The sequence below is a fragment of the Carya illinoinensis genome, chromosome 6 (assembly GCF_018687715.1).
Source record: "Carya illinoinensis cultivar Pawnee chromosome 6, C.illinoinensisPawnee_v1, whole genome shotgun sequence".
In the NCBI taxonomy this organism is placed as follows: domain Eukaryota; kingdom Viridiplantae; phylum Streptophyta; class Magnoliopsida; order Fagales; family Juglandaceae; genus Carya; species Carya illinoinensis.
Genome location: NC_056757.1, coordinates 9,478,121 through 9,505,414, shown reverse-complemented (window position 1 = coordinate 9,505,414; position 27,294 = coordinate 9,478,121). Strand labels below are relative to the sequence as shown.

General features: G+C 35.2%; 1 protein-coding gene and 1 long non-coding RNA gene across 2 annotated transcripts; one reads left to right on the top strand and one right to left on the bottom strand.

The window, feature by feature from the left end:
• Nucleotides 1-7,667: 7,667 nt before the first annotated feature.
• Nucleotides 7,668-15,298, bottom strand: LOC122312611 (protein FAR1-RELATED SEQUENCE 5-like). Its single transcript, XM_043127265.1, has 6 exons — nt 12,944-15,298; nt 12,740-12,853; nt 12,621-12,647; nt 10,874-10,932; nt 7,934-8,082; nt 7,668-7,816 (listed from the first exon to the last, which is right to left on the bottom strand). The coding sequence occupies exons 1-6, from the start codon at nt 15,296-15,298 to the stop codon at nt 7,668-7,670; spliced, it is 2,853 nt and encodes a 950-aa protein (XP_042983199.1).
• A 1,427-nt stretch (nt 15,299-16,725) lies between these two features.
• On the top strand, nt 16,726-17,735 carry LOC122314172. The gene is made up of 2 exons (XR_006243628.1): nt 16,726-16,919; nt 16,999-17,735. It is a non-coding gene; the product is annotated as an uncharacterized LOC122314172 (long non-coding RNA).
• Nucleotides 17,736-27,294: the final 9,559 nt, after the last annotated feature.

Here is a 27,294-nt window from a genome sequence, read left to right as displayed (position 1 = left end):
GGCAAGTGCCTCTAAAGGGATCTGTTACTGTTTTCAATTATTTCAAAATTAGCTAAAGGTTACTTTCCTTTCTGTCACTGCCTAAATCTCACTAACATCTCCTTGTACATGCTAGAAAATGTGAAGTTCCAAGAAGCCATTACTCTAGCCGATGATCTAGCTAAAACTTGTTGATTCCATGGAGGGAATTGTGAAGAATAGTCAACAGGTACACATCACTACTTTTTCAAAAAAGATACAGGGTTTGGGTATCTTGCTCTTAAGATATATTGCATTTTGTTGATAAAGGGTTTCCAGCGAGCCTCTTTATAAATATGTGGTTGCGTCAACACAAATCAATAACAATAAGTATTTGCAATCACCTAACTAGTCATTTTATTTATCACTGCCAGGTTAGACTTGGAGAGAGAGACATTATCAAGAATGCGATAATGAATTCCCCCCACATGACGCAGTTTTGATGAAGTTGTTCTATCCAACCTACAATCCCCAGGTGCACTTGGTCTAGATAACATTTTTAAATATAAAAGAGAAGGATATTGTGCACTATCTAAATGAATGTTAAGATTGGCTTCTAATGTTTAGAAGCAACAATGTGTACTAAATATTTAGTAGTTTGTAAGTTGTAGGTTCTTCGTTCCATTTGGTCCACCCCCAATGTATAGCCCAAAACTACATTAATGTGAATTCTCAACTGAGATTAGATGAATGAATGTGTTTGATTTATCATATTAGCAGGAAATGGTGCTTTTTTAAATTGATCCACCATATTCACCAGTGCATATAAGAGAAGTTCTAGGATTTTCTATTATCTTTACTAATTTATAAGTACAGATTGGATTTTGGATATTTTTGGTCGTTTCATGTAGGTGAAAAAATATTGAAAATTCATAAATTAGATTTAAGGTATTAAACTAAAATTATTTTATTATTTCATTAGGGTCTTTGGGCATATAAATCATTAGGTATGTTCAAGGACTATTAAATTGGACATTTAGTGCATTTAGTGATTTAAATAATAATAATTTAGTTGACTGTGTGTAAAATGCACTTTCAGACTCCTAGCATCTTCAGCCAAAGCGCAAGAAAAAAAAAAAAAAAAAAAAAAAGAGTAGAAAAAGGTATTTGCAACAATTTTTTATCGCTATCAATACCAGAAGGAAATTATTTTCCAAGCGTTGCAAATGAGAAGAAAATTGCTACAATTCATCAATTGCAACAATTTGCTAACGTTACAAAAACTCTAAAGCAACGTTAATATGGTGCTGCAACAGTATTAAAGCAACGAAAGAATCAATTTGTTGCTTTTGATATGATTTATTTGCAGTGCCTACGAAGTATTTGCAACAATTTTTTGACCTGGCAAAAAACTTAAAGCAACGAATCAAGAAAAATGTTGCTTTTGAAAATAGTTATTTGCAGCTTTTTTTTTCCAGCGATAGAGTGGTGTAGTAAAAAGTATTAAAAGCAGCGGAAGATTTAATTGTTGCTATAGAATATAACTTATTTCAGCACTTGTGAAGCAATTGCTGCATTTTTAACGTGTTGGAAAAAATGCTAAATGCAACTAAAACAAGCTAACGTTGCATTTAGCACTACAATTGGTCTTTTGCAGCACTAAAATATATCTTTCTACATGTCTCCTTCTTCTTTAGATCTAAAATCAAATAACTTAGTCTTGTCTTCCATCATGTGTGATATTGAACATCCACTATCTAAAACCCATTTGTTTTTATTTGTGGATGACTTCATGTATACCTATAAAAACAATTCAAATGATTTTTCTTAGTACTCAAGTTTTTTAGATCCTTTATTTATTAGTATTAAAAGAAATAAGATTTTTTAGGTATCCATATGGCCCTAATAGTCATTGTATGCTTTCTTCTAATAGGATAAGCATGATAATTATGACCATTTCTATTACAGAAATTGTAAATAGCATATGACATATATGAAGAACTTGAGTGATTATAATAGTATCTTTTTTTGACAAAATTATTTTTATGAAAAGAATTTTGAATATTGGACTTTGATATAAAGGATTATCAAAGAAGTTTTTATAAGGTTTGTATTTTTGTTTTGGCATATATTCCAAGACTGCCTTGTCAAAAACACATCTTTGACTACTAAGAAGTTTTTCAAAATTTCATTTTCTATTTGTAAAGTTTTCAACAATATTTTCTAAATCAGTTTTCTTCTTCTTCAACTCCAAATTTTCATCTTTCAAAATGATGCTTTCTTTTCTTAAAATCTCAATTTCGTTTGTTAAAGAAGAATTTTTCTTTTTCAAAGCAGTATACTTGATACCCAATTTTTCAAGTTCTCCATATACCTCTTCTAAAATATTTTGCAATTCTTCATATGAAAGATCTTCAATATTATCAAGATTTGTTACCTCAATGTCATCTTTAGCCATAAGACAAAAAATTGCTGATTTTTCATTGCTTGCTTCACTATCTACTTGAATTATCATCTCATGTGGCTTTCATTCCTTTCTTGCCCTTGTTTTGATCTTTCTTTAGTAGAGGACAATTTGTTTTGATATGACCAGACTTATTGCACTTATAATAAATTAAAGTGTCATTTTTATCTAAATATTTCTTGCAAAACTTTTTGAAGGATTTCCTCAGAAGAGTTTTATTTTTCTTTAAGAACCTCTAAATTCTTCTTGTTATCATCGCAACTTCTTTATCTTTATCGTCATTTTCCTCATTTTCATCACTTTTACTTTCATGAGGAACAGCTTTAAGTGTCAAACTCTTCTTTGGCTTTCCTTCTTCTCCTCCTCTTTTCAATGTGTAGTCATGGATGATAAGTGACCCGATAAGTTCATTCACTTCGAGCTTCTTGAGGTCTCTAACTTCAATAATCGCTATCACTTTTGATTCCCAACGTTTTGGTAGAGAGTTGAGAATTTTTCTTACTATCTCTATCTTGGAATAAACATTGTCAAGAACTGTCAAACTGTTTATGATGTTAGTAAAATGAGTGTGCATACTAGAAATAGATTCATCATCATTCATCTTAAACATTCATATTTATGAATAAGAATATAAATTTTTGATTCCTTGACTTGCAAAATTTCTTCATAAGTAACTTCCAATTTATCCCAAATTTCTTTTACCGTAGTGTAAGTCATTATTCTATTAAACTCATTTCCATTGAGAGCATTAAATAATAAATTCATAGCAGTTAAATTCAAAGTATAAAGTCTATCATCTTCAGGATCAAACTCTTCTTCTTCCTTTTTGACCTTTACTCCATCAACCACTTTTGTTGGAATATAAGGTCCATTTACAATGCAATTACAGATTTTTCGACCTTGAGCCTGAAGGAATATTCTCATTCTAACTTTCCAGAATGAGTAATTGTCTCTACAAAAGAGTGGAGGCCGAATGCTAGATTGACCTTCACCAAATGAAGCTGCAATGTTAGTCATAAGATCTTAACTCAAAAGATAGTTAATCTTATAACAAAGCTCTTACTCTGATGCCAATTGATGCCCACATGACTAACACAAGAGGGGGGTGAATTGAATTGTATTTAAAAAAAATAATTATAAATCAAATATACAATATAAAATATAAACAAAATACAAAACAACAATAAATATAAAGTGTAAGGGTAAGAGAGAAGCAAACTCAGTATGTTAACGAGGTTCGGCCTCACTGCCTACGTCCTCGCCTCAAACTACCCCTTAAGTATCCCCAAATTCACTATTTAACCTCATTCAGGTGGAGATAGAAACCTATTACACCTTTGAACAACACTGCTACAAAGGATCCATGTAGAACACCCTCTACACTTGTAATCACCTTGCACGTGGTGATTCAACTATTCCCTATATAGAACACTTTCTACACGCACAATGGTTATATACACCTTTTTACTGATACAAGAGCTAATAGTTGGTAGATTATCAAAAAACACTTATCAATGAGTGAAATAAGAACAATACAGCGCAAACTATATTTCTCTCAAAATGAACAAGGATTAAGACTCAATTTTTAGAGAAGAGAGAATGAAAGTTTTGAATGAATGTTGTATGCTCTTGATGTTGTAAATGTGAAGTTCTCTAATAATCTAGTTATAGGCATATGAGGCTTCATATTTAAATTTAAAAAGATTCACATGTCAAAGACAATGTCATTCATTTTTTTAAAAAATTCAAATAAAAAGTTCCTCTTTTTCAATTGTCAAAGACAACATCATTCATTTTTCAAAAACTTTAAACCTAATCTTTTACTTTTGGCATATGACAAAATGAGCACCCTTTACTTTTTAAAAAATTCAAACATAATCTTTTTACTTTTTGCATATGACAAAAGGAGCATACTTTACTTTTTAAATTTTTCAAATAAAAATATCTACCTTTTGCATAAGTTAAAAAAAAATATCAATCACTTTTGAAAATATTCAAATAAAACATGCACATGTGAAAGATGACAATCAATCATCTTTAATATTTTCTAAATTCAAACATTTAATCATGTAATGCACATGTGAAATATGACAATCAATCATCTTTCAAAATTTTCAAATTTAATTTTCAAAATATTCATACACATGTGGAAAATGTATTTTAATGCTTTATGATAAAACATTAATTTTGAGCCTTAATCTTAATTTTGAATTTTTAATAGATTTACAATATTACTTTATGACTTTAATATGAACCTGTTCCCTTATTGCTCATGCTTGGTTCCTTGATTTGCTTGACTTCATTGTGTAGACAATTTGAACTTGAGATTTGAATTCATTTGTTATCATCAAAAGCCATGTGTATATATATAATTATACAAATCTTGAAACATTGGATTCAACATACCTATGAAGTATATTCACTATATTGACATAAGTAATTATAATACATATTATATATTTAATTATAAAAGTAGTATGCTTATATTATTAGCTAATACATATATGCATGCATAGGTGTATGTATATATTTATTAATATATGAATAAGTTTTAATCGAATCGAGCTAATGAGTCGACTCGACCATAAACGAGCGAACTTAAATGAGCATTAGCCGAGTCGAGTCGAGTTTTGTCAGGCATGTGTCATTTACAAATCGAGCGGATATCTGCTTTCACAGACGAGTTTTTTTTTTTTTTTTTTTTCACGAGTCTAGTTCGATTCAAGTTTAACCAAGCAAGTACCAAGCAACCTATCGAACATATTGGTTCATTTACTGCCCTAATAATAAGTGAAAATATAAGCTTTTTTATCACCCTATTTCATTAGGGATTTTTTTAGCCCATATATTATCCTTTTTGTTCGATAAGGAAGGTATTGATTTTGTCTAAGAAAACAGCTTATTAGTTATTTTATGGATGATACTATTGCGTGCTGGTGACCATGGCCAAGAATTTGATAATTTTTATGCAATAGCTTGTAGTTAGGGTTGAGCATGAATCCAAAAATTTGACTCCAAATCCAAGTTAGTATGAGTTCCACTCCGGCTTCGACAAAACGAAGTCAGAGTCGGTTTTTTTCTTTTAATTTTTTAGTCAAAGTTGGAGGTGTCGCTAAGCTGACTCCAACTCCGATCTGATCCATGTGATGCCTCATACAATAAGGATAAGATTAGGTGGTGTATGGGATCCTACATTGCTTGGGAATGATAAGTTCTTGCTTTTTGTAATGTTCTAATAGGACTCCAATTATATCATTGACTCTCTTAGCTCCCTATTGAAATCATCTTCTGCGACGAACCAATCTTGCATGTACCACCACAGATCTTGTGGCTAGAACATCGATTGGGAGCATCAATTTCACGGCAGCTACATGATTGCTATTTCGGGCATCAAAATCGCCTAGAACAATATTTGTCTTTTTGGAGGAGTGGTGCGGTGAATAAATGGGCTTATCATGTCAAGCTGAAAAAGTAGTAGTTAACTTGCGCTCAATAAAACGCAGTGCTTGATATATTGCAACGATTTCGATGCTTATAACAGCGATTTATGACCACTGCAAAAAGGCTATATTCTTGTAGTGTACCCTCTTGAAGTAGTGTTTAACAACTGAGATATATTCCCCTTTGGTGAGTTTAGAAAATAGACTTTACTTTTGAACGCCTCAAAAACTAGTGTGTAGAAACCTACTACTCAAACTAATAGAGGAAAAAAAACTTTTAAGGTATAATCTTAGAAGTGTATAAATTAAAACCAAAATTCCAGCCAGTGGAACTTTCAATCCCAAACCCCATCAAGAAAGTTTTGGGAGCAAACAATCCTGAGTGTATAATTGTTTCCTTGTATTAAAGCAACTTGCAGATGGATGCCTTTGGCCCTTTACTAGAATTTCCAAACAATACTAAAATCAGAAGAGTATATAAAACCTCAACCAAAATGCCAACAAATAGTCTTTAAATACCACCAGAAAAGATGACTTATTATAACCATTAGAGTTATCTAACAAACGACATTGGTCGGCACAGTAACCATAAAAAAATTGTAGCTAAAATGTGGGTATCAAATAGTTCAAAGCCAAACCAACAAAAACAAAACCTAGAAATATTAACTTCCCTTTGCTAATTGTGGTGTTTGCTGGCCGTACTGCACTAGGAACCTTCATCCAGCTTGCTAAACCCGTTTAGTGTTTGTTGAGCCCTATTCGATCTGACCTGCATTAACGGATGTTATAGCCTGACTTGACCATAAGAAACCGGGTTGTCTTTTTGTTTTGTTTTGTTTTGTTTTTGTTTTTTTTTTCTTTTAAGTTGGTAGCGGGTTTGGGCGTATACTGAAGACGGAAAGGAACTCTTTGAGACTATACACTCATTACGTCACAAAACCTTAAATTTTGTTTTTCTTTTTCCCACTATGCATAAAATTAAATCATCGTTACAATTTACTTAAAATTCAAGAGTTGAATGAATATATGCAGTTTCAAATTAAGAAATTTCTGGAAAAGAAATATATCAGTTAATTAGTTTAAGCCTGAAGCTAACCACAAAAAAAAAAAAAAACAACCCCAGAAAAGGAAGAGCATTATGGATAGTTCTAATATATTTATATAAGAATTAATCTAGTCAGCAACCACTATTCTGCTGCAGCATTAGAAGCCATGACGTGTAAATCGACTCATTAATATAGTTGAATCGAATCGGTTAGATTGAATCCGTGTCCCTCAATCCGCATCCCTCCATTTCTCCTGAATCCGTGTCCCTTCATTTTCCTCCAAGAGCCATCGTAGCCCCCGAAGCCCCCAACCCCCCCACTGAGCCATCGAAGCCCCCAACCGCTCGGAGCCATCGACGGAGGTCCCTCCCGAAACTAGATACGCTTCGACTTCGAAACCCACTGGTCAGTTTCCCTCCCGAAAGCGAACGCCGTTCGGTGAAACCGTATGGTCTGAAACAGTGAAACCCACCGGCCCCCCAATCCCCCAGTGAGCCATTGAAACCCCCAACCCCCCGGAGCCATCGACGAAGGCCCCTCCCGAAACTCAGCAAACCGTGGCCGAAACAGAACTGTTGGGGGCAGTTTTCGCTTTCCTCGTGCGTTCAATCAAGTCGCCGAAACTTGCAGTAGCTTTCCGACGTACGATCGTTTGGAGCTACCGTCGAACATGGAGGCACCGTCGCGAGGTGGCCTTGGGCAGAGGAACCCTGATGCTGGTTCGAGACGATGTGGGTTTATGTGAGTTTCGGATCGCGTTTAGCCACTCTGAAATTTGTTTACCGGGTTATGCGTCGGAACTGGGCTGACGGAGCAGTGCCCCACGGTGGCGCTGACGAGATACTCGACGTCGCCGGGAGCCTCTGGGTAGAGAAACTGCATGCCGGTTGCTGTCAAGGGAGGAGGGACTTCGCGCAATGATTTCGAATAGAGATAAAATCAGAAATGGATTTTCAAATGAATCAAAACGAACGTTCTGCTTAGGAAGTAATATATATATATATATATATATGTATAAAACAGACCGCCACGTAGTGAGTGCAAAGTGTGCCCCGCTACAGTGGCTTCTCTGTAGCTGGACTCTTTATATAATATAAGGAATTGATTTAGAATTTTCTCTGTTCTTTTCTCCTCTGTTTTCTCCTTTGTTTCTCTCTTCTGCCGTAGTTTATTCCTACAAATGCAAATAAAAATAGTCAAAAACTCAGTGAAATGAATGAAAGTATGGAACAGTAAAATGCAAAGAATGAACACACTAAAACCAAGTGAAGATCGATTGATTATTAACAAGATTTCACGTGGGAACCAATGATGTTGCCTACTCAAAATCAAACTTGTAAAAGAAAAGGAAAGTGTTCTCTTCCATCTATCTTTTTCTATCCTTGCTTCATTGAATCTAGAAAAAAATGGATTATTAACCACAGATGATCCTTAACCAGAGCTAAAAATTATCCGCTTTTCAAGGGTAATAATAATTCATGAAAATTTCAATAAAAATGGATATTATACAAGAAGTCTGATATAGAAGAAATACAGCTAGCATCTCCACCCTCATTTAATTCTCTCCTACACTTTGAATTATTTCTGCTAATATTTTATTTGAGAAATCTGACTTATTCCGATTATTGGCTTCTTGATCATGATGACCTAAGCTAATTCCCAGCATCATCAATCAACATTCTTTTATTTGAGAATGCCACAGGGACTATATATATCTATATATATAGAGTGCATGCATATAATATTGCAGCAGGACAGATGATCAGCATAGCATCATCACCAGATTCTACAAGTGCCAATTCTCCATGCCACCCTCTCTGCCTTCATTTTGCCCAATGCTTGCCACAACTGCCATCTTTTCAGAAAGTCAAAATCAAGAACAAGACACTATATATGGGTTGAACAAACAAACAAATAAACATTGGTTTGATCATCGAGACAACGTGATTAGGTTGAAGATAGACCTTTTTCTCCAAGCATAAGGATTCATCACTCCAGCAATCATGGTTTATTACGGGGAAGAGATCATGTTGGTTGTTGCCCCGCCAAATGCAAGCCAAGAGCGAGGATGTAAGCACATACTTTCTTATAGAGGATGTTGACTTAGTCATAGGATTCCTACTAGATTATGTTGTGTCTTATTAACATGGTATATTTGAACTTATTTGTCACCTCCGAGAATTTATTGAGTTATGCCAATGTTTCACCAAACTTCCAACAAAAGTTATTGGAAGTTCTGTTTTAATGTTATAGCAAACTTCCCTATTTTTGCTTAATGAATAATCTATTTGAATACAAAGAGACTGGTGAGCAGATCTCTGTCGGCTGGCCTTCAATTGATAGGGATTGCTTCAAGTTAAAGATAAAGTGAAAAGTATAGTGTTTTCAGAATTGGCTTTTACCTCTCTCCACTGGCGTCTAATGCAAGCTAAGAAATCAATATGTTTTTTTTTCTTCTTAATATGAAAATTGCAGTTTAAAAAAGTTGGTTAATGACAATTTAGCAAGCAAACAAATATATATATATATATATATATATATATCTTTTATTAATAGCAAGCAAACAAATAAGGAAAATTCTAGTTGCAAGCCCCGTATACGAGACTGCAATACAGGCCTCAAATGAAACGGTGCGTTTCATTTATATTAAATGAAACTCACCGTTTCACTTAAGAAATAAAACAAACCCCCATAATCGATCTTCAAAACACAAACACCAGATATCTGCCCAGATATCACTGCCCATCAACGAACCACGGCCCTCCCCTCCCTAGCCCCATCACGACACTGCCCAGATTTCGCCCGTCGCCGTCGCCGTCGCCGTCTCCACCTGGTATGTCGATTTCCGTTCGCTCAAGGTTTAAAAATATGGTAAATCCTTTCAGGTATCCCTTCCCATTCCTGAAATTGTGGTATTGAATGTGAATCCGTGTGGATAGTAGATTTTGATTTCAAAAAATTTTCAAAATCTATGAGTATATTTAACAAAATTTGTAGATTTTGTGTATTGTTAATCTATGTTATTCTAGAAACACTTGGACTGGACATTGTTGTACAATGGGTGATTAGAGACTGTCGAATCCATCGATGCCCAAAATGTTACCGTAATGCATGCCAACTGTTTGTGTAAATGTTTAGTAGAGAGAATTTGTCTCAATCCAGCTGGGTTTACAGCTTTATCTGTACTGATCCTAGAGTTACAGCTTTATCTATTTATTTATTTATCATTAGTGATAATCTTGAAGGGGAATTTATTGTGGATTTCAATTCAAAGGCTGTGGAAGTAAACAAAGAGCTTTCAATGGCACATGCCTTTGTTTAGTTGCTTGTTCTTATAATTGCATTATTTTACAACAAGGGTCAATTTATCCAAAATCCGCTGACTTATCTTTCATTAAAATTCTGATTTTCCACTTTTTATTTTTCTTTGCATCATTAAGATTTGGATGTTGGAGGTAGAGTTAGTCTGATTAATATTTTTAGATGTCCTACCTAAATGTTATGACCCACAACGAAAAAGAGATAGAAATATGCTTAAATGAGTCAGATAATATGCTTAAATATGCTTATTGTTATTCATGTACGTGAGTCCTGAGAGCAATATTAAATGTTCAAAACATATTAGAGGACACATTACATGTGTGTCTATCATATCTTGGATAAGTTATACAAACTTTTATTTCATAAGCTTGCCTCAGCACTCATGAGTCATGAGGAAGATCACAAAGAGGTCAATGAAACCCAGGAAGTTGAGTGTATGTCTGGCTTTGCTTCTGTAATTAACTTTATAGATACACATTCTATGTCCTGCAACAGTCTCGGTATCAGGTTCATCATGATGTTTATCGATCTTAAAAAAAAATCCTGATAATGCATGTTTCCATGAGGAACCTTTAACAGGCTCATTAAAGTGACTTCAGTTGATTCTCTAACTATTATCATTAAATTTTAATGCTGGAACTCACCTTCCAGCCAGTGGAGAATGTCCTAGCTTTGTCAAAGCACGCTCCACTTCTTCACTGACCTGTATTTATGAAAATAGCAAAATTAATGAGAAACCTCAACATAGTTGGGCCAATGTGGAAGTATTGATGCCGAAAAGCTAGACTTAATTCACGTTGGTCTATACATGTGAATGTACAATCCATGGAAGAATATTATCGATTTAATGTGGTATATTCCTTGATCTGTTGTGGATGCTGTAAAATGATTAAGTAAAAGAGCAGCAACTGCTTTCTGTTCTTATGATTTGCCATTTCTTAGGGCTTAAAAGTAAAGAAACAAGCACGATATAAACCATTACCTGTTGGCTCCCGTCCATTAGGTGATTGATTGATAACTTTATGACTCACAATTTTACGGAGAAGAGGCTCCAAAGATGAGCAAAGTCTTTGCAAACTATCTGCCTTTTAATTCACCCTGACTATTTTAATTCACTTTTTCAGGGAAAAAAAAACCAACAAACTGACTATTACTGTTGAAAACGATTACAAAAAATAATATATGCTGCCAAAAAAAATTAAAACCTAGTCCTACATACAAAATCTCCTAGTCCAAAAAAAAATCTTCAAAATTCTTTGGTATTTATTGAATGCTCTTATCAACATTGGTATTTTCTCTTAATTTGGATTTTCAAAGTTTTAATATGCAATGTCCTCATCACATGCTTCATCATCTTCGAACACCCCTCCAAAATGTTTATGCGGGGAGATGGCACGTTTAAAATTGTCGAACACCCCTAGAAATCCAAGGCGACCTTTTTATTCGTGTCCCAATTACAATAGAGAGGTAAATACTACGTTTGTGCTATCTTTTTTCAGATATTGAACTTGATATTTTAATTCCCATAATTAATCATCATAAGTTGTTTGCTGCTGCAGGGAAGGCCATATTGCGAGTACTTTTTATGGGCAGATATCGAGGTGGAAAATGAAGCTAAAGTTTCCTGTGAAAGAGAACGTCACCTCGAAGAGAAAAAAGAACAACTCCGAAAATGGGAGGAAGAACTCCAAAAAAGGGAAGAAGAACTCGCCTCCGATCGGGATGAGCTTCATGCTATAATAAACAATGATAACAATCCACGCATGCGACCGTGCGTGTATTGGGGACTTGCAATTATGTTATTTTGTTGTTGGATAGGATCAAGAACAATTGAAGATTAAGTAAAGTGTAACTTCAAGTGTAATGTTGTTAAGTAGGTTGTAATCGATTGGTTTGTCACCTTTTTGAATCTGTGTACAAAGGACAAACCCAGCAGTTATGTATGAAAATTTTATGATTTTGTGTTATCTAATGTGAACTTTGCACTATGTATTTTGGATTACTATATATTCAAGGGTAAAAATGTTTACCATGGCAAATAGTTCATGCCGAAATTTTGAAAATTTCCTGTAATTGGTTCTTATATCCAACGTCACAACAATACAAGAAGTGAGGCAAATCACCAAGCTAAAGAGACCATGCACTTTTAAACAACAAACAGACTTTGTGGAATCTAAGTCTTCAAATTTCATTAAATAAATCAAACCTATCAACAGTCTACAATGTAAATACACAATCCAAACCCATCAACAGTCTACAATGTAAATACACAGTGATCTATCCCATCAACAGTCTACAATGTAAATACACAATCCAAACCCATCAAATCTCATTAATACAAAAGTCTACATTGTCTTTTGCAGCAGTCTACAATGTCTTCCATTAATCAACCTGAGGGCCATGCATGTCGAAGTTCACCTACAAGAAGTTCATGCAATATTTAAAATCAACACTTTTGAGAATGATTTGTTTGAAAGACAAATGCAATAGGGAGTATGAAGCTAAAGTACCTGGGAAATAACACTTTGTTGTGTACCAGGCAGTTGCGATGGTACACTTTGTGGTGTACCAATTTGGTTTACTGAATCTGCGGCGTTTAGTACATCTTTCAGTTGTGAAGTTGCCTACATTTAAATAGTCATTGGTTAAAATTCAGCTGATGCTTAAATGCTATAAAACTATATCAAAATCGTAACTGCTTTAAATCTTCTTACACTTTTTCTCTGTCGCTTGCCACCAACTTTATTCTTGGTTTGCAACTTCTCTATGGTAGGTTGTTTTCTCTTTGATGGGGGCCTACCTTTGCCTTTGACAACACGAGGACTCAACACTTTTTTCGAACTTCCAATTTCAGCATTAGCGGAAATATAAGTGCTTGCAATAGTCGCTTGGGGCTTTGATTTAGTATAAATCGAATTCATTGCCTTAAGCTTCTCTGTCATATCCAGGGAATTTTCTTCGCTTTCACATGCATTTGTAGCAACTTCATAACATATTTTAATCAATCCAGAGTATCGAGTAGCAGCTGGTTTACCACTCAAGTCATCGTAACTGCTTCGAATGAGAACATATCTACATTTAATGTCCTTCCTCCACCTCTCCATAATGTACTTCTCTGGCAACACTTGGACATCCCTTGCGGCGAATATTGAAAGCATGTGCCTACATATAATTCCTCTCATCTCAAATAACCCACACATGCACTTCACCTCACACTCTTCTTCATTAAAGTACGCCTGCACAATTGACTTCTTGATGCCGTCTTCAACCTGTCGACTGTCATTAACTTGATACGTGGTAATAGCCCCTTCTGTTTTTATGATAACACAGTAAGAGTAGATAATCCCCATTACCTCTGACTGCACTTCCTTAAATTTCGAATTCGTGTACACTGCCTGAAATTTTTTCTCCAATGGTAAATGAGATATACAAGGTACTGTGGCATTGAATGAGTGAAAATCCGCTGCCATCTCATTTTCTACTTTCTTCCTCAGTGCATTGTCGAATTGATCGACGAATTCTTTCAAAGTAGTCCCTGAATGTACATATCCATCAAAGAAGGCATTCATGCTCTCACTCCTCTGAGTTGTGCTCATCCCGGCCCAAAATGTATTTTTCAGATATACAGGAACCCAATACATTCGCTCACTATAGAGACTTTGAAGCCATGCATTTTCCTTCAAATTGTAGGTATCAGTGAATACCTCCCAAGACTTCTCAAACTCGTCAGAAGTCTGAGAATCATAAACACATCTCTGCAATCCACTTTTTAAACCAGACTTAAATTCAGCATGTGAACCCAACTTCTCTGGTAGTTTTCTCATTATGTGCCACAAACAGTATCTATGTCGAGAGTTTGGAAAGACTATTGCTATAGCATTTTTCATAGCCCTGTCTTGATCAGTAATGATAGCTTTTGGCGCCCTCCCATCCATACATTTCAACCAAGTGTCAAATAACCAAACAAATGTTTCAGTATTTTCACTTGATATCAAACCCGCTCCCAAAAGTATAGACTGACCATGGTGGTTAACACCAACAAACGGGGCAAATGGCATACCATATCGGTTTGTCAGGTATGTTGTATCAAATGTCACAACATCCCCAAAATACTCATACGCTGCTCTGCTGCGTGCATCGGCCCAGAAGACATTTTTTAATCGACCATCATCATCCAAATCCATTGATGAGTAAAACCCATCATTCTTATACTGCATTCTCTCGAAATAACCACGAAGTGCATCAGCACCTCCTTTGCCAAGTCTAAGGTGTCGAGCTTTGTCAATATAATTCCGGACATCTTTTTCAATAAATGGAAGTTTCTCAAAACCACCGGCCTCGACAACCAATGAGCTAAAACTTTTGGACATATCTATGTTTGCCTTATCGTTAATATCTAACTGCCTCTTTACGGAATCATCAATTGCGCGATTACATCTAAAAAATCTTGCCTTTTGTGGACTTAACCCATGGTTATGTGCATTGTAGACAGTAGTTATACGTAAGACACCATCAGCCAAAACTGCATTAATTCTTGCCTTACAATCAGTCTTCGTTGTTGGGCGAGGTTTAGAAAAGTTGGTAATACGTTTTCTTGCCTTACCACCACGAGCACAACCAAGTGTTACATATCTAACACTCCCATCATCTTCCCTTTTACTTCTTTGTGTCATTATGCCGAATCCAGCCTGTCTCCCATATTGTTTGTAGTAGTAAATGAGTTCTTTCTCAGTTTTAAAAAACATCCCCGGCGTTGGCTCTGAAACCCCACCATCACCATCATCATTTCCCAGCGTTGGAAATGAAACCTCATCATCATCATTTCCCGGCGTTGGTTCTAAAACCCCATCATCATTATTTCCTGAGGTTGGCTCTGCTGAAATATCTTCTTTATCATTTCCCGGCATTGGCTCTAAAACCACCACATCATCATCATCATTCCCCAACACTACACCATGATTATCAATCACTACCTCATCATCCCCCGGCGTTGGCATATCCATATAATTACTGTTTTCCACTCCAAACAGCGATCGCCTAGCAGAAGTGCATTCTTCCTCTTTCTCCATCAAGAACAATCTTGATATATTTAAGCACAACATGAAAATGAAAAAATCAAAATAAAAAAAATTATAGTTCTCCACAACATTTAAAATCATTAGAATTCGAAAGGAAACTAAATGTCTATTTTATGAACTTCATGACATATCGTGACAACATATCCAATCTCATTAACCAAGCTTAATACACAATCATGTATACACTGTGTATATATAACACCCCTCAAAAAATCATGGCAAATAAGAATTGCAAAAACAACAACGGAAGAAAAACACATAACCTACTATGCATTAGTAGAAATGAAGCAAATTTTTAGCATATCTCGGAATTGTGAAAAAATATAAATAATTTGTTGCTTGCTCCTCCCATTATGCTGAATATATAAGCATAACATTTCCTTTCTTCAAAGATGAGAATACACATCATCTATGCACAAACCAATACCGTAAGTTTGACAAACCAACTATGAGACAATCGACTAGAAAAAGGGCAAATAGAAAGCCTATACAACATTCAAAGCAAAAAAAAAGATGTTGACAGTTTTAAGAACCCACTAACGACAATAACAAAACAGATGTTTTACCCAACCCACTAACCCACTAATCGGCTTCTGTTTTACCAAACACAGATTCATGCAAACATCCAAGTTTAAGAACCAAACTTCAGCCACTGCCTCCCACCCTCTCCCAAAACGACAATAAAAAAAATAAAAAGGAAGAAGAAGAAGAAAAAAGATGTTGAGAGTTTATGTTAGTAAAAAACATTACAAAAATGACAAATTATTACAATGTAAATCAGTAAAACATGAGAAAACTACATTTTTACCAAGGAAATAATCGGCAAACGATGGTGGAGCAGGTGGTGGTTCCGTGTGCTGCCTTCAACAAATGGGTTCAGTTCAGTCACGCACAGGGGAGAGGAGGGAAATCTGTCCAGGAGTCAGTCACGCAGTACACGTTCAAATGCTCACTTTCAGATTGGGTTTAGGTTGTAAGGGTAATATTGTAAATTTATGCTCAAAAGTAGGGATAATATAGACATTTAGCATGCTGGGACTGCAATTCAGTCCCCTAAAGGGGACTGTACGTAGCAGCACCCAACAAATAAATCAATATGTAGCAGCACACTTTCTAAACTATTGTCCCCTTTGCAATTTTCCCTTTCCGTAAACATAGCAAACTGACACCATCATGAAATGGGGGTTTTCTTACTTGCAATAAGCAGTGACAGGCTTGGAGAGCCAGTGACCACGACAATATCCACCAATTGGGAAATGGGTCTTTGAAACTTTCTTGGTTCGAATCAATGAATCTCTGGCACCTACCAACCTTTCTTGCTGTCCATTCTCCTCTCACACTCCAATGCAATGCGGACCAGCCCTGAAATGCTGGGTCCCGCTCGGCATCCTTTTGAAATGCAATATGGGCATGCCCTCTGCAATACTTGAAAAGGGTACCTATCACTCGGGTGCTTGAGCTGCTCTTACCGAAAAGAGTAAGAGCAGACTAAAGCTTAGAATTCGACTGGTTCTACCTTGGTGCTGACACTGAAGAGATTTCTGCAGGTAGGGTGATTTCAAACTCTTCATCTTTGATCCCTTCTTCACAGAAATGAGAAGATGAGCTAAAAGTAAGTACTTCTTCCCCACTATCCTCATCATCAATCTTGTCTGGCTCTCTGAGAAGGAATTCAATGGTGACAAACGAAGGGAAGGAATAGGTGATGACGAACAGAGGGAGCAAAGGCAACGACCACCTTGACAAACGGAGGTGATGACGACAAGGAAGAGAATGGGGAGGGCTAGCTGTCTAGGGTTTGACTTGGATTCTACGCTTTAAACATAACTTTAGGCGGGTTGCTCGGGTTGAAACAGCCATTTCACAGGTAAACAGCCATTTCACAACCAGTTTAAGCCGTATTTTTCTATACAGGCCTCCATGCAAACAAGCTGGTGGAGGGGCTACAACATTTCTAAGTTCCAGAGTTCTAAGATGGAAAAGACTGGTTGGATGTTGTTTACCATATGGTAACGAGAGGTAAAATTACACATTTGTCCCTTTGCAATTCTCCCTCCTCGCCAAATGAGCCAGCCTAGGAGGGTATCATCCTTGTACTTAACTTTTTATGGTGGAAAGTAATACGAGTCTATATATTTCACTTAAATTAGTGGAAAGTAATACACGTATTTCATTTAGAATAATTCCTTCTAAATTTAATATGTGATTAGAAACCTTGCTGAAATGATTCCTATGTTTGTGTTGATGTATAATGAGAGAACTCGAAAACTGCCCCCAATATGCAAATGTTTTATTGAACAAACAGGCTAAGCTGCAATGTTTGGTTGCCATTGGCCGATAAATAATCTGAAGTGGACATCATTTCCAGTGTTTGGTCCCATTAAAAATCATGGAAGGAATTATATGATTTGATCAATTTTGAGATCAACTTCAAGCTGGAGACTTATTTACACAGCTAGCATTATTGAACTGTCGAAAATCAATTAACCCTCTTGATCGGCATATTCACTGGCCTAATAATCAATTCAATTGAGTTAAGCTATCTGTCAGCCACTATTCATCTAACACAACACATACCTGACATGTTTTTTTTTTTTTTTTGCCCTTAATAAATCGTGCATTTTAATACTCCATTTCAAATTTTCCCCCACCACATTCGCCCAGCTTTGCCCCGCAAGGCGCAAACGACCCCATTACTAGCTTAAAATGTCTTCATCTACTTATCAAAAAAAAATGTCTTCATCTTCATTTCTCCTTGTCGCATTGCTACAGCTTGGTGAAAGGGATTCTTCTTCTCCCCCTGTTGGCACTTCTTCAATCATGATGAAGTTTCTAGGCACCCCAGTACTTCAAAATCTTGGAATGGATGATCATGGCTGTGTATGCATCATCATTGTGCTTATGTTACAAAGTTAGCGGATGTAGCAATTATCCAAAGGATGATAAGAAAATGGGTTGGGTGGGTGTAGCCCATTTTTAAAGATCTTGTGCTCTCAATAATCACTATTGTCTCACCGTTTAACGTTTGGGTATTAAAAATATTTCAAGTATTTTTAGAATATTCAATTACTATTTAGTACTTTATTATTACTTTTTATCTACTTTTTAATTACTATTAATTACTTTTTACTATTATTTAATACTCTATTATTACTTTTTTATTACTTTTTTATTACTATTTATAAATTTCTCTACACTTCTCACTGTCCAAAAATACTACCTTCTCCCTACACTCTTCAATGGGTTTCTCTTCAACTAGCATGGTGATGGTGGGTCCAGTTGTATTATAATTATTTTTAAAAAAAATTCCTCTCAGCTAACCTTTGAACATTTATCCACGAGATCATCATCTAGTTTTCAATCACTTCTAGATCAAAGGATCAAACGACTGGAAAAAGCTTAAATCATTCTCTTGAGTATTATCAGACCGCGTGCAAGAAAACCCATGTCGCCGATATTCTTCTTTTTACTTTCGGACAAGCACTCAGTCAGACCATATCGCACAGAGAAAGAGAGATGAGATGCAGTGTGATCGGAGAGTTGGTGGCAGTGGACTTCTCGGCACGCAACAAGAAAGCCCTGAAATGGGCGGTGGACAATGTGGTACAGGACGGAGATCACCTTATACTAATTACTATTGCCCCGTAGAGATTTTAGCTCATTGGAAAACAGAGAAGAGGGGAGGAGAGGAGAGTTCGGGAGAAAGAGTAGGACCTTGGGGCGAGAGAGAAGAGCCGGCTTTTTATTTTGTTAGTGAATCGATCGGTTTGCCACGTGGGGTGTAGGGTGTAAAATGACTAAACCGGCTGATGAGAAGAATATTTCATTATAACTGGACGCATCTTTCATTTTAGTACAAAAGGGCCTTGGCATGCATCTACATACACATGCCTGAAATTTACATTAATTTGTCATTTGTAGATATCAATTACAAAATGCCACTGCTCAAAGTAAACCCTTGATGCCCAATAACTTTAGCAAAATAGTATGACTTGCTATAAACACCCAACACTGTGCTTTGAGATTAAGTTCTTCTAAGAAATTAACATCTGCAATATATCAAATTCGCTAATATGATGTAAACCAACTTCTGGATGCACCATCCAAGTCCCAATAGCTGAAACTTGTTGGAGGGTTAGCCTGTACAGGCAGAAAGAGACATCTATGATATTTACAACAATAATTAAATGTTTGGATGATCTCATTCCCACACTAAATAAATATAAACTAAATTTGATTCAGGTTGTGTACAAAATTCTTAAAAATAGCACCATATTGAATTGTTACTTATGACCAAATTGATTCACTGTTGAGTTTCTCCAAATTCCCATTGCCCTTATAATGAGATTAGTGCTTTCTAACAGGCTATGAGTTAGCATTTTATTCCCTATCACTATGGTGAAGTACACTTGTATTATTTTGTAAGCTAAAATTCTGCTTACAGTCACCTACAGCAAATGGTGCATTGATGTAGCAAAAATATTATACACACCGTTTTAACTTTAAGACACACGCACCATTTCATTTTCAGACCACGAAACTCAGAATCCATTTCCCATTTCCCCCCCAATTCCCTCCCTCTCTGCTCCTCTCTCGAATACTACCCATTCTCCCCCACTTCCATTCGTTTCGTTTTCACCCTCCCTCCTCAAAATCCATTTCCTCCATTTCCCTCCCTCCAAATTGTTCTCTCCCCCAACTCCCTTTGAAGACCAGAAAGTGAGAAAGTGACTCCGTGGCCTTTGTCTTCAAGAAGTAGGACTCAGGCTCAGCAGAGTTCCTCGTGAACTCAGCTTAGGTGAAGTTCCAATAGAGCTTGATCTTCTGGCGATGACTTCGGGTCAAGTATATAGATTTGGAGCCGAGTCAAGTTTTGAAGAAAGAGAAGGTTGAAGGGGGGAGAGAGATAGTGATGGAGAAAGAGTCTGCAGTGTAGATGGTGAGGGAGTGAGAAAAGAGGGTTTTGGACCGAGTGAGTGTGAGATAGAAGGGAGAGCCGTAGAGCTGGGTTTGGAATATACAGGTAATGAGGATTTGAGGATTAGGTACTTAAGAGCTGCTTGAGAGTGTGTTGGGTTGGCTAAAACATGTTGGAATCATGGTGTTTAACCTTACATTTGTTTCTCAAAACATTCACTTCAAGAATTAGAAAGTTTAAAGACAGTAGAGAGAAAGCATAGAGATCAATCAGGGGGGGGGGGGGGTTGGTTTGTTTTTCTTTGAGTAACTTGGACTTTCTTTTCTCTTCTTCTCAACACTTTAATTTTTGGGTAGATGAGTAATCTGAACCTGATGAGGGGAATTTGAAGGTTTTGCTTTGTGGATAGCTATATTTTCTTGCATTTTTTAAGGAAAATGTCAATGTGAGTGATTTATTTAAGATTTGTGTGGAAACTTTTAAAGAGGGGTGGGCAAAAAGTGAGAGATTGCTCTGAGCCCAAAATGATGAAGATACAAAACTTCCATCATGACAATCATCAGCACCAGTGACAATCATCTCACGAAGTTTCTGTGAGATCGAAGACCATTTGCAAGCTTCAGACCAAAGCACCCAAAACGCCATGAAGTTTCTATGAGATCAAAAACCACTTGCAGACCAGAGCACCACGAAGCTTTTGTGAGCACAAAGATGACTTGGCACAAGAAATGAGAATCCAGCTTTATTTTGTTTTTGCCTCCATTTTTTTTTTTTTGTTTTAAATTTAAATAGTAGTTGTCATATGCCACATCAGCTGAAATGGGAGGACTGTAAGTAGCAATTTTGTTTTGTAAGAAATGTGAAATGAAAAACATTCATACCAATTTTAGGTGTTCTAGAGATTGCAAGAAACCAAGTCGATTTTCCTAAAGTGAACTATGTGATGGATATATTAATTACTTACCAGTACCAGTCATGAATGTCTATTAATAAGGCTTCATACAAAGAATCTTGAAATGTCGCCTATATATGGAACTCCAATGCCTGCACCAAATAAGCAAGAGCTGATTGTATAACGATCAAAGTTCTTTAGTGGGTCCCCAACTCAAGGTGAACTTTAATAAAAATGTGCTAAGTGTAATGATGCCTTAGTTTGCACTAAGGGTCGATTAGTGTCTTCAGTGGTGTCATCCTTGGTCTCTGCATCGTTGTCTTGACTTGTGTCTTCATCAATGGAAAAAATAGATATTCAAAACTGCAATTTGATCTTGAATCCTTTCATTTATCATTGATAAATGCCTGGTTGTCAAGAATTTCTTTACTTGACGCAAATAATGAAGTTGCAGGAAATGTGATTGGTTGAACATCTGGTCTTCACCATTCAGATTGAAGGCCATTGTAGCTAATGTCAACATCTCTATAAACGTCAAAAGACCCCTCCTATATATATTGCCCTTACTAGAATCATCTACGTCATCGTGTAATGGCAACTGAGGAACATCATACACATTCCAATATGTGATCTTTTGCATGATGTACAAAGACCGACATAGGTTTATGTATTTGAGGTAAAAGACATGTGAAGCTTGGCATGATAATGCAAAAGGCTCATCCTTATACCACATTCAAGACATATTGACACTTGTAACATGGTCATCAATGTGTATCACTCGAATGGTATCATCAATACCAAACCAATTGCATCTAAACAACCAAACAGGCTACCTTCCCAAGTACTGTAACTCCAATGTCATTTAGAACACCATAGAAATCTACCATATTTGATTTGTGGTCACCCCTAATTAACACACTAATATTTCAAAATGCTTTATATGAAACATTATACTATTCATTATACAACAAGAATATGATGGCACCCAAGAGTTAGGACAATGAGTAGGAGTGAGCACCAACTTAGTCGGAGTTGGATTCCTATCAATCTGACTCTGACTCCAACTTTTTCGGAGTTTAAATCTAAACTTCGACTTCAACTCCGACTCTGGCTTATGTTGACTCAGTCGGATTTGGGCTTTTGGCCTTTAGCTTTGTTTTGTTTTTTTAGCTTCATATTTAGCCCATTTAGGAAAAAAAAATGTTCGTCTTAAATTTCAATTTTTCCGAGAAACTTAAAACTAAAACTAAATCATTCACTACAAATTTACCTCTATACTAATATCTAACTTAATTTTGACTAGACTTATACTATAGTGTCTAATTACATGTTATCATACCCTTTTTTTCTTTTTTCTTTTTTAATGTCGAGGAACCTCTTCAGGGTATGTTCATTCAGGCCCATCTCTGCAGAGTGAGCTCTAGTCCTTTGCATCATACCCTTAGAAGTTTTCCTACACGGAACTTGTTAAATCATTAGCTTTTCATTAGGAGGTGTGGCATCAAAAAATTGTTTACACCCATGAGGTATTGAACCTTAGACCTTGAGAGGAGTGATTGTAACACCTCCTTCCCATAGGATAAAAATGTTACTAATGTACATAGCATAGTACCTATTAAAGATATTCATATCCTAAATACCTCATTTATTGAAAACATCAACTAAATTGAACAAGTGTTTTTTTTTTTAAACATGAAACTGGAAACGTAAAGTAAAAACTTAAACTAAACCTACGTGTAACTTTTTATTCAAATAACATAAAAGAAAAGTAAGTCCTTGCACCTAGCTCTACTCCTAGCCCTCCAGCTTTACGTTCTCACGTAGGAGAAAATAGATAAACAAATAAAAATGAGTTGAATACTCAGTAATTATACCGTAAAGTATAACTTAGCTTAGCATAGACATAATTTTTGAAAGACTCTCCAAAAAAACATATATCATTCACAAATTTTTATAACATGTATATTCATCATCAACATGAGAGGAAACATACATAGTGAATACATAAATTACTTGTTTATCTTGTCTTTCACTCATTATATGGTGAACCACACTTGAGTTTGTGGTAACTTGTCATAATCAGGAGTAAAACACACTTACGTCCTTGTTTCACTTAACATAAGGTGAAGCTCGCTTGAGTCCGTGGCACTGCATAACATAACTTGTGATAAATATGCTTAGGTTCCTATCACCCTTAATATAACTTGTGATGAATATGCTTAGGTACATGTCACCCTTAACATAACTTGTGATAAACACACTCAGGTTCATGTCATCCTTCAACATAACTTAGAGTGAAACATGCTTAGGTCTGTCTTTCATTAAACATATGGTGAACCAAGCTAAGATCTGTAGCACCGTCTTAACATAACTTATAGTGAACACGGTTAGATCTATGTCACATTTAAACATCTTATCTTTCTTAATGCGTAAGAAGTTTTGTTAGACTTCATGAACTTTTCTAGTATGACATATTCTTGTAGATGACATAGCATAACATGGCATATTCTTGTACATGGTATAATATGATCTAAACATAAACATTCCATGGCATACATGTGATAACTTATCATCCATCAAACAACAATCCATAATAACATAACATACATAAGCTTACTTACATGTATATCATCATAACTCATTGAAGATCGTGAAAGAGATCTAAACTTGACTTAACTCGTAGCGTGGCATAGACAAACGTCACATTTTCATATACAATTAGAATATTTACAGTACCCATGCAATTATATGATCATACTAAGTACCTCTTAGCGTTGCTTCCACAATCTCATATCGTAACTAGTAACCTATATGAGACACTAATCGTCACTAATTTTTCTAAAAAGACGTATTGTAATATTCTAAATACTTAAAATCATATATAGAGATAATTTAATTACCCTAAGATTACTACGTAATAATATCATTCAAATTCATAACATATTCCTTAACTTCTATCTAAAAATATAACTTAATAATTTTCTTAAAAACATAGTTAAATAGAATAGACAATTAGAATATTAATTCAAATAATAGACTAAAAAATATGCTTTAAAACCCTTTAAACTAGGAAGGTCCAAGGTCCAATTGAAGAAAATTGTTCGCTCAAACACTAAAAAGGATTTTGTAAAACACCATCAACTCACCTTAAAACAATATGCTAATTTATAAAACCAACCTACTTAAAATAATAAATTACTTTCTAAAATATAGTAAAATAAGCCCACCGAAATTAAACCACTCCAGTTAAAACTAAGCCTAATAGGTTCATTTAAAAACTAGGCCCAACGCTTTTAAAAGAAAGCTCTTGGTCGAATGGGCTTAAGCCCAAGGGTCCAATATAATTTAAAGAATCTCGTCTGGTCAAGGAGAATAGAGGCTAAGGGTGAAAGGCATAAATGTAATTTTGGGAAGTCTGAAACATAACAATTAAAATGAACAAAGTAGATCAAAGGCAAGGAATATGGAATTGGATTTGGGAGAGGGAAGCCGGGCAAGATTCACCAAGTGAAAAGAGGACAAACTACAATGGTGGATCTGGGGTGGCTGGAAGTGACTGGCGATGCAACTAGGTCCTATGGGCAGTGGTGCGACACAAGAGAGAGATTGAGAGAGAGAAGTTTAGAGGGAGAAGTTGTTAACAGAAGACCATAGAGAGAGAGGATGGTGGTTTGCGACATAGTAATGGCTCCTTTGAGGGAGTGGATGCGACGAGACTAAGATTGCTGGCAGCTTCTAACACTGTGGGTGGTGCTCCGACATCCTAGTGGTCGTCGATGGTGGCTGGGCAAAATACGAGGCCTATGCGAGTGAGTTCTTGTCTAGATATTTTTGTGTTTATTTTCTCAAGGGTCTCTGGGGTTTTAAAGGCAAGGAGAAGGGAGGATGCATGGGTGATTTGGAGATTGAATAAAGTTTGGAGTTGGGCGTTGGTTGATTTTGGGGTCTTATTCCAGCTGGAAATCCAATAGGGGAATACTCAAGATAGGGGAAGAACCCCAACAAAAAACAAAGACCATCTTAAAACCTATCTTAAAATAATAATAATAATAATAATAAAAATAAAATTACACTTTTGGCTCTTGATGTTACAATTATACCTTAAGACTAAGGCCTTCACCACTTAGGCCAATTTACTTTATTCACTACTAATTTACTTCTATACTAATATCCAACTTATTTTTATACTAGACTTATAGTATAATGTTTAATTATATGTTATCACACTATAATACTACATATTACGAGCATGTAAACCGCACAATGCATAGACAATTGTAGACGTGGATTTTTTTTTTTTATATATCTATGTTTAAATATGCACTATATATAATCACAATTAAAACTATTTAAAATTAATAATTAATAACAATTGATCAAATGTTACTAAACAATTAATATGTTTAAATATGATCTCTATGTCACTAAATTTTTTAGACAGACGTGTCACTAATTGAGTATCAAACTTCACTAAATTTTTAGAAAAACATGACAAAATATGTTATTCAAGTAAATACATATTATAGAAAATAATTTAAAAAATTTTAAGCTTTTTATATTCTTTTATTTTCAAATTATAACTTAGTGAATAGTTATATTTTATCTACATCTATTAAAATAAGTAGCAGAAGCTGGTTCATAAATAGAATTAATCATGCTTAAATCAAATCCTTTATAATATATTACTGGAATCTAATTATAAATCAATACTTAGTAATATATTTTAACTAACATAGAATATAAGTGCCATTCTCATAAAAACATAATCCAAACTAAAACAAATTCAAATCAAGACCAAATCTTAAAAAGCAATCACTTTTGTCATGATTTATAATTCAAGAGAAATAATATAATAAGGGTCTTCAAATTGGTAATTATTTTAATAAGGTTAGATGGTTTTTTATGTAAAATTTTAACTCTACATGTGTCTAATGAAAGCTAGAGGCAAATCAATCTTAAAAGAATAAAGTATTCACTTTTGAAAATAAAAAAAATTTTGAAATGTAATTTAGCCATTAAGAAGCAAATCTAACTTGTTATGATTTACAGAGTGAGACTACGAAATTGACGAAATTAAATCTGACTTCTTTTATGTTTTATAGAGGGATGTTATAGGGAAAATAACATGATTTACTTAACAATTAAAGTTGCATATCTCATGTTAGAGAAGAAAACAATTTTCAAGCAAAATGGGTCATGCGAAAGACTTGTTGAGAGGAATGAGAGATTGTGATGAAACTGGTGGTTGGACTGAGGCTACCACAACGAAGGCTTCTATGCAGCAAAAAATAAATTTAGGCTTTGTTAAGCTCAAGAATGGTGGAGAAAAGAAAGAGGATTCGACGTGATCTTACCGAGAGAAGATCGGAGTGCAATGGTGGTGGCTGGGGGCCGGAACCTAATTGCATACTAATTGTGGCTTAACCAGATTTTAGGACTTAAACAAATTCTAAATCCAAACTTGGTAACATGTCAATTCACTATACTTCATGATCAGATTTTCATTATATGAATTTACAAACACAATATCACAATCGACCCCTAGTATGATATCTCCTACCTTTCTTTTACAAATGAACACAAATAACTTAATAGATCAAAAATCTAGCTATTAACATGCTAAGTACTCATCTCTATATGGTATTACACAACCCTAAGTAACTAATTCACAATATCAAAGAGATAAAAGTTAAAATCATAGCATAATCTAAAAACCAAGACAAGCTAGTCCTTCACACTTGAGTCTTTGACAAAAATCCTTATGTAGCATGCTAATTTTTTTGAAATAACTCACCCATAATCATCATACTAAAGTCTTAGCTAGGTTTTAGCATCGTATTAATTCTATTATTACAAAGTTTCAAGATCAACTCAAGCAAATAGGTAAGAACTCAAAGCTTGCACCAAAATCATGCATCCATGAACACACATCACTAACTCAAATTAATATTAAGATTCATAATTCAAAACAAAGCTTAATACATAGATATAACTTTTGTTGAAAATGATTTAGGGGATCTACTCACCAAAACAAAACTTTAAAGTTCAAAAGAATCAACATTCGGTTCCATTAACCCTAAATGATTCATGCAAACTTCTGAGTACAAGCACTTGTTTTACAAGCTCAAACCAAGATTTCATACACAATACAATTCACCAACTTCATTAAAACCAAAA

Coding starts and splice junctions, on each gene's coding strand:
- LOC122312611 (XM_043127265.1), bottom strand. CDS start 15,298: ATGGAGAAAGAGGAAGAATGCACTTCTGCTAGGCGATCGCTGTTTGGA. Junction 12,854..12,943: donor GCAAGCGACAGAGAAAAAGT/GTAAGAAGATTT, acceptor ATTTAAATGTAG/GCAACTTCACAACTGAAAGA. Junction 10,933..12,620: donor TCGACATGCATGGCCCTCAG/GTTGATTAATGG, acceptor TCATAAATACAG/GTCAGTGAAGAAGTGGAGCG.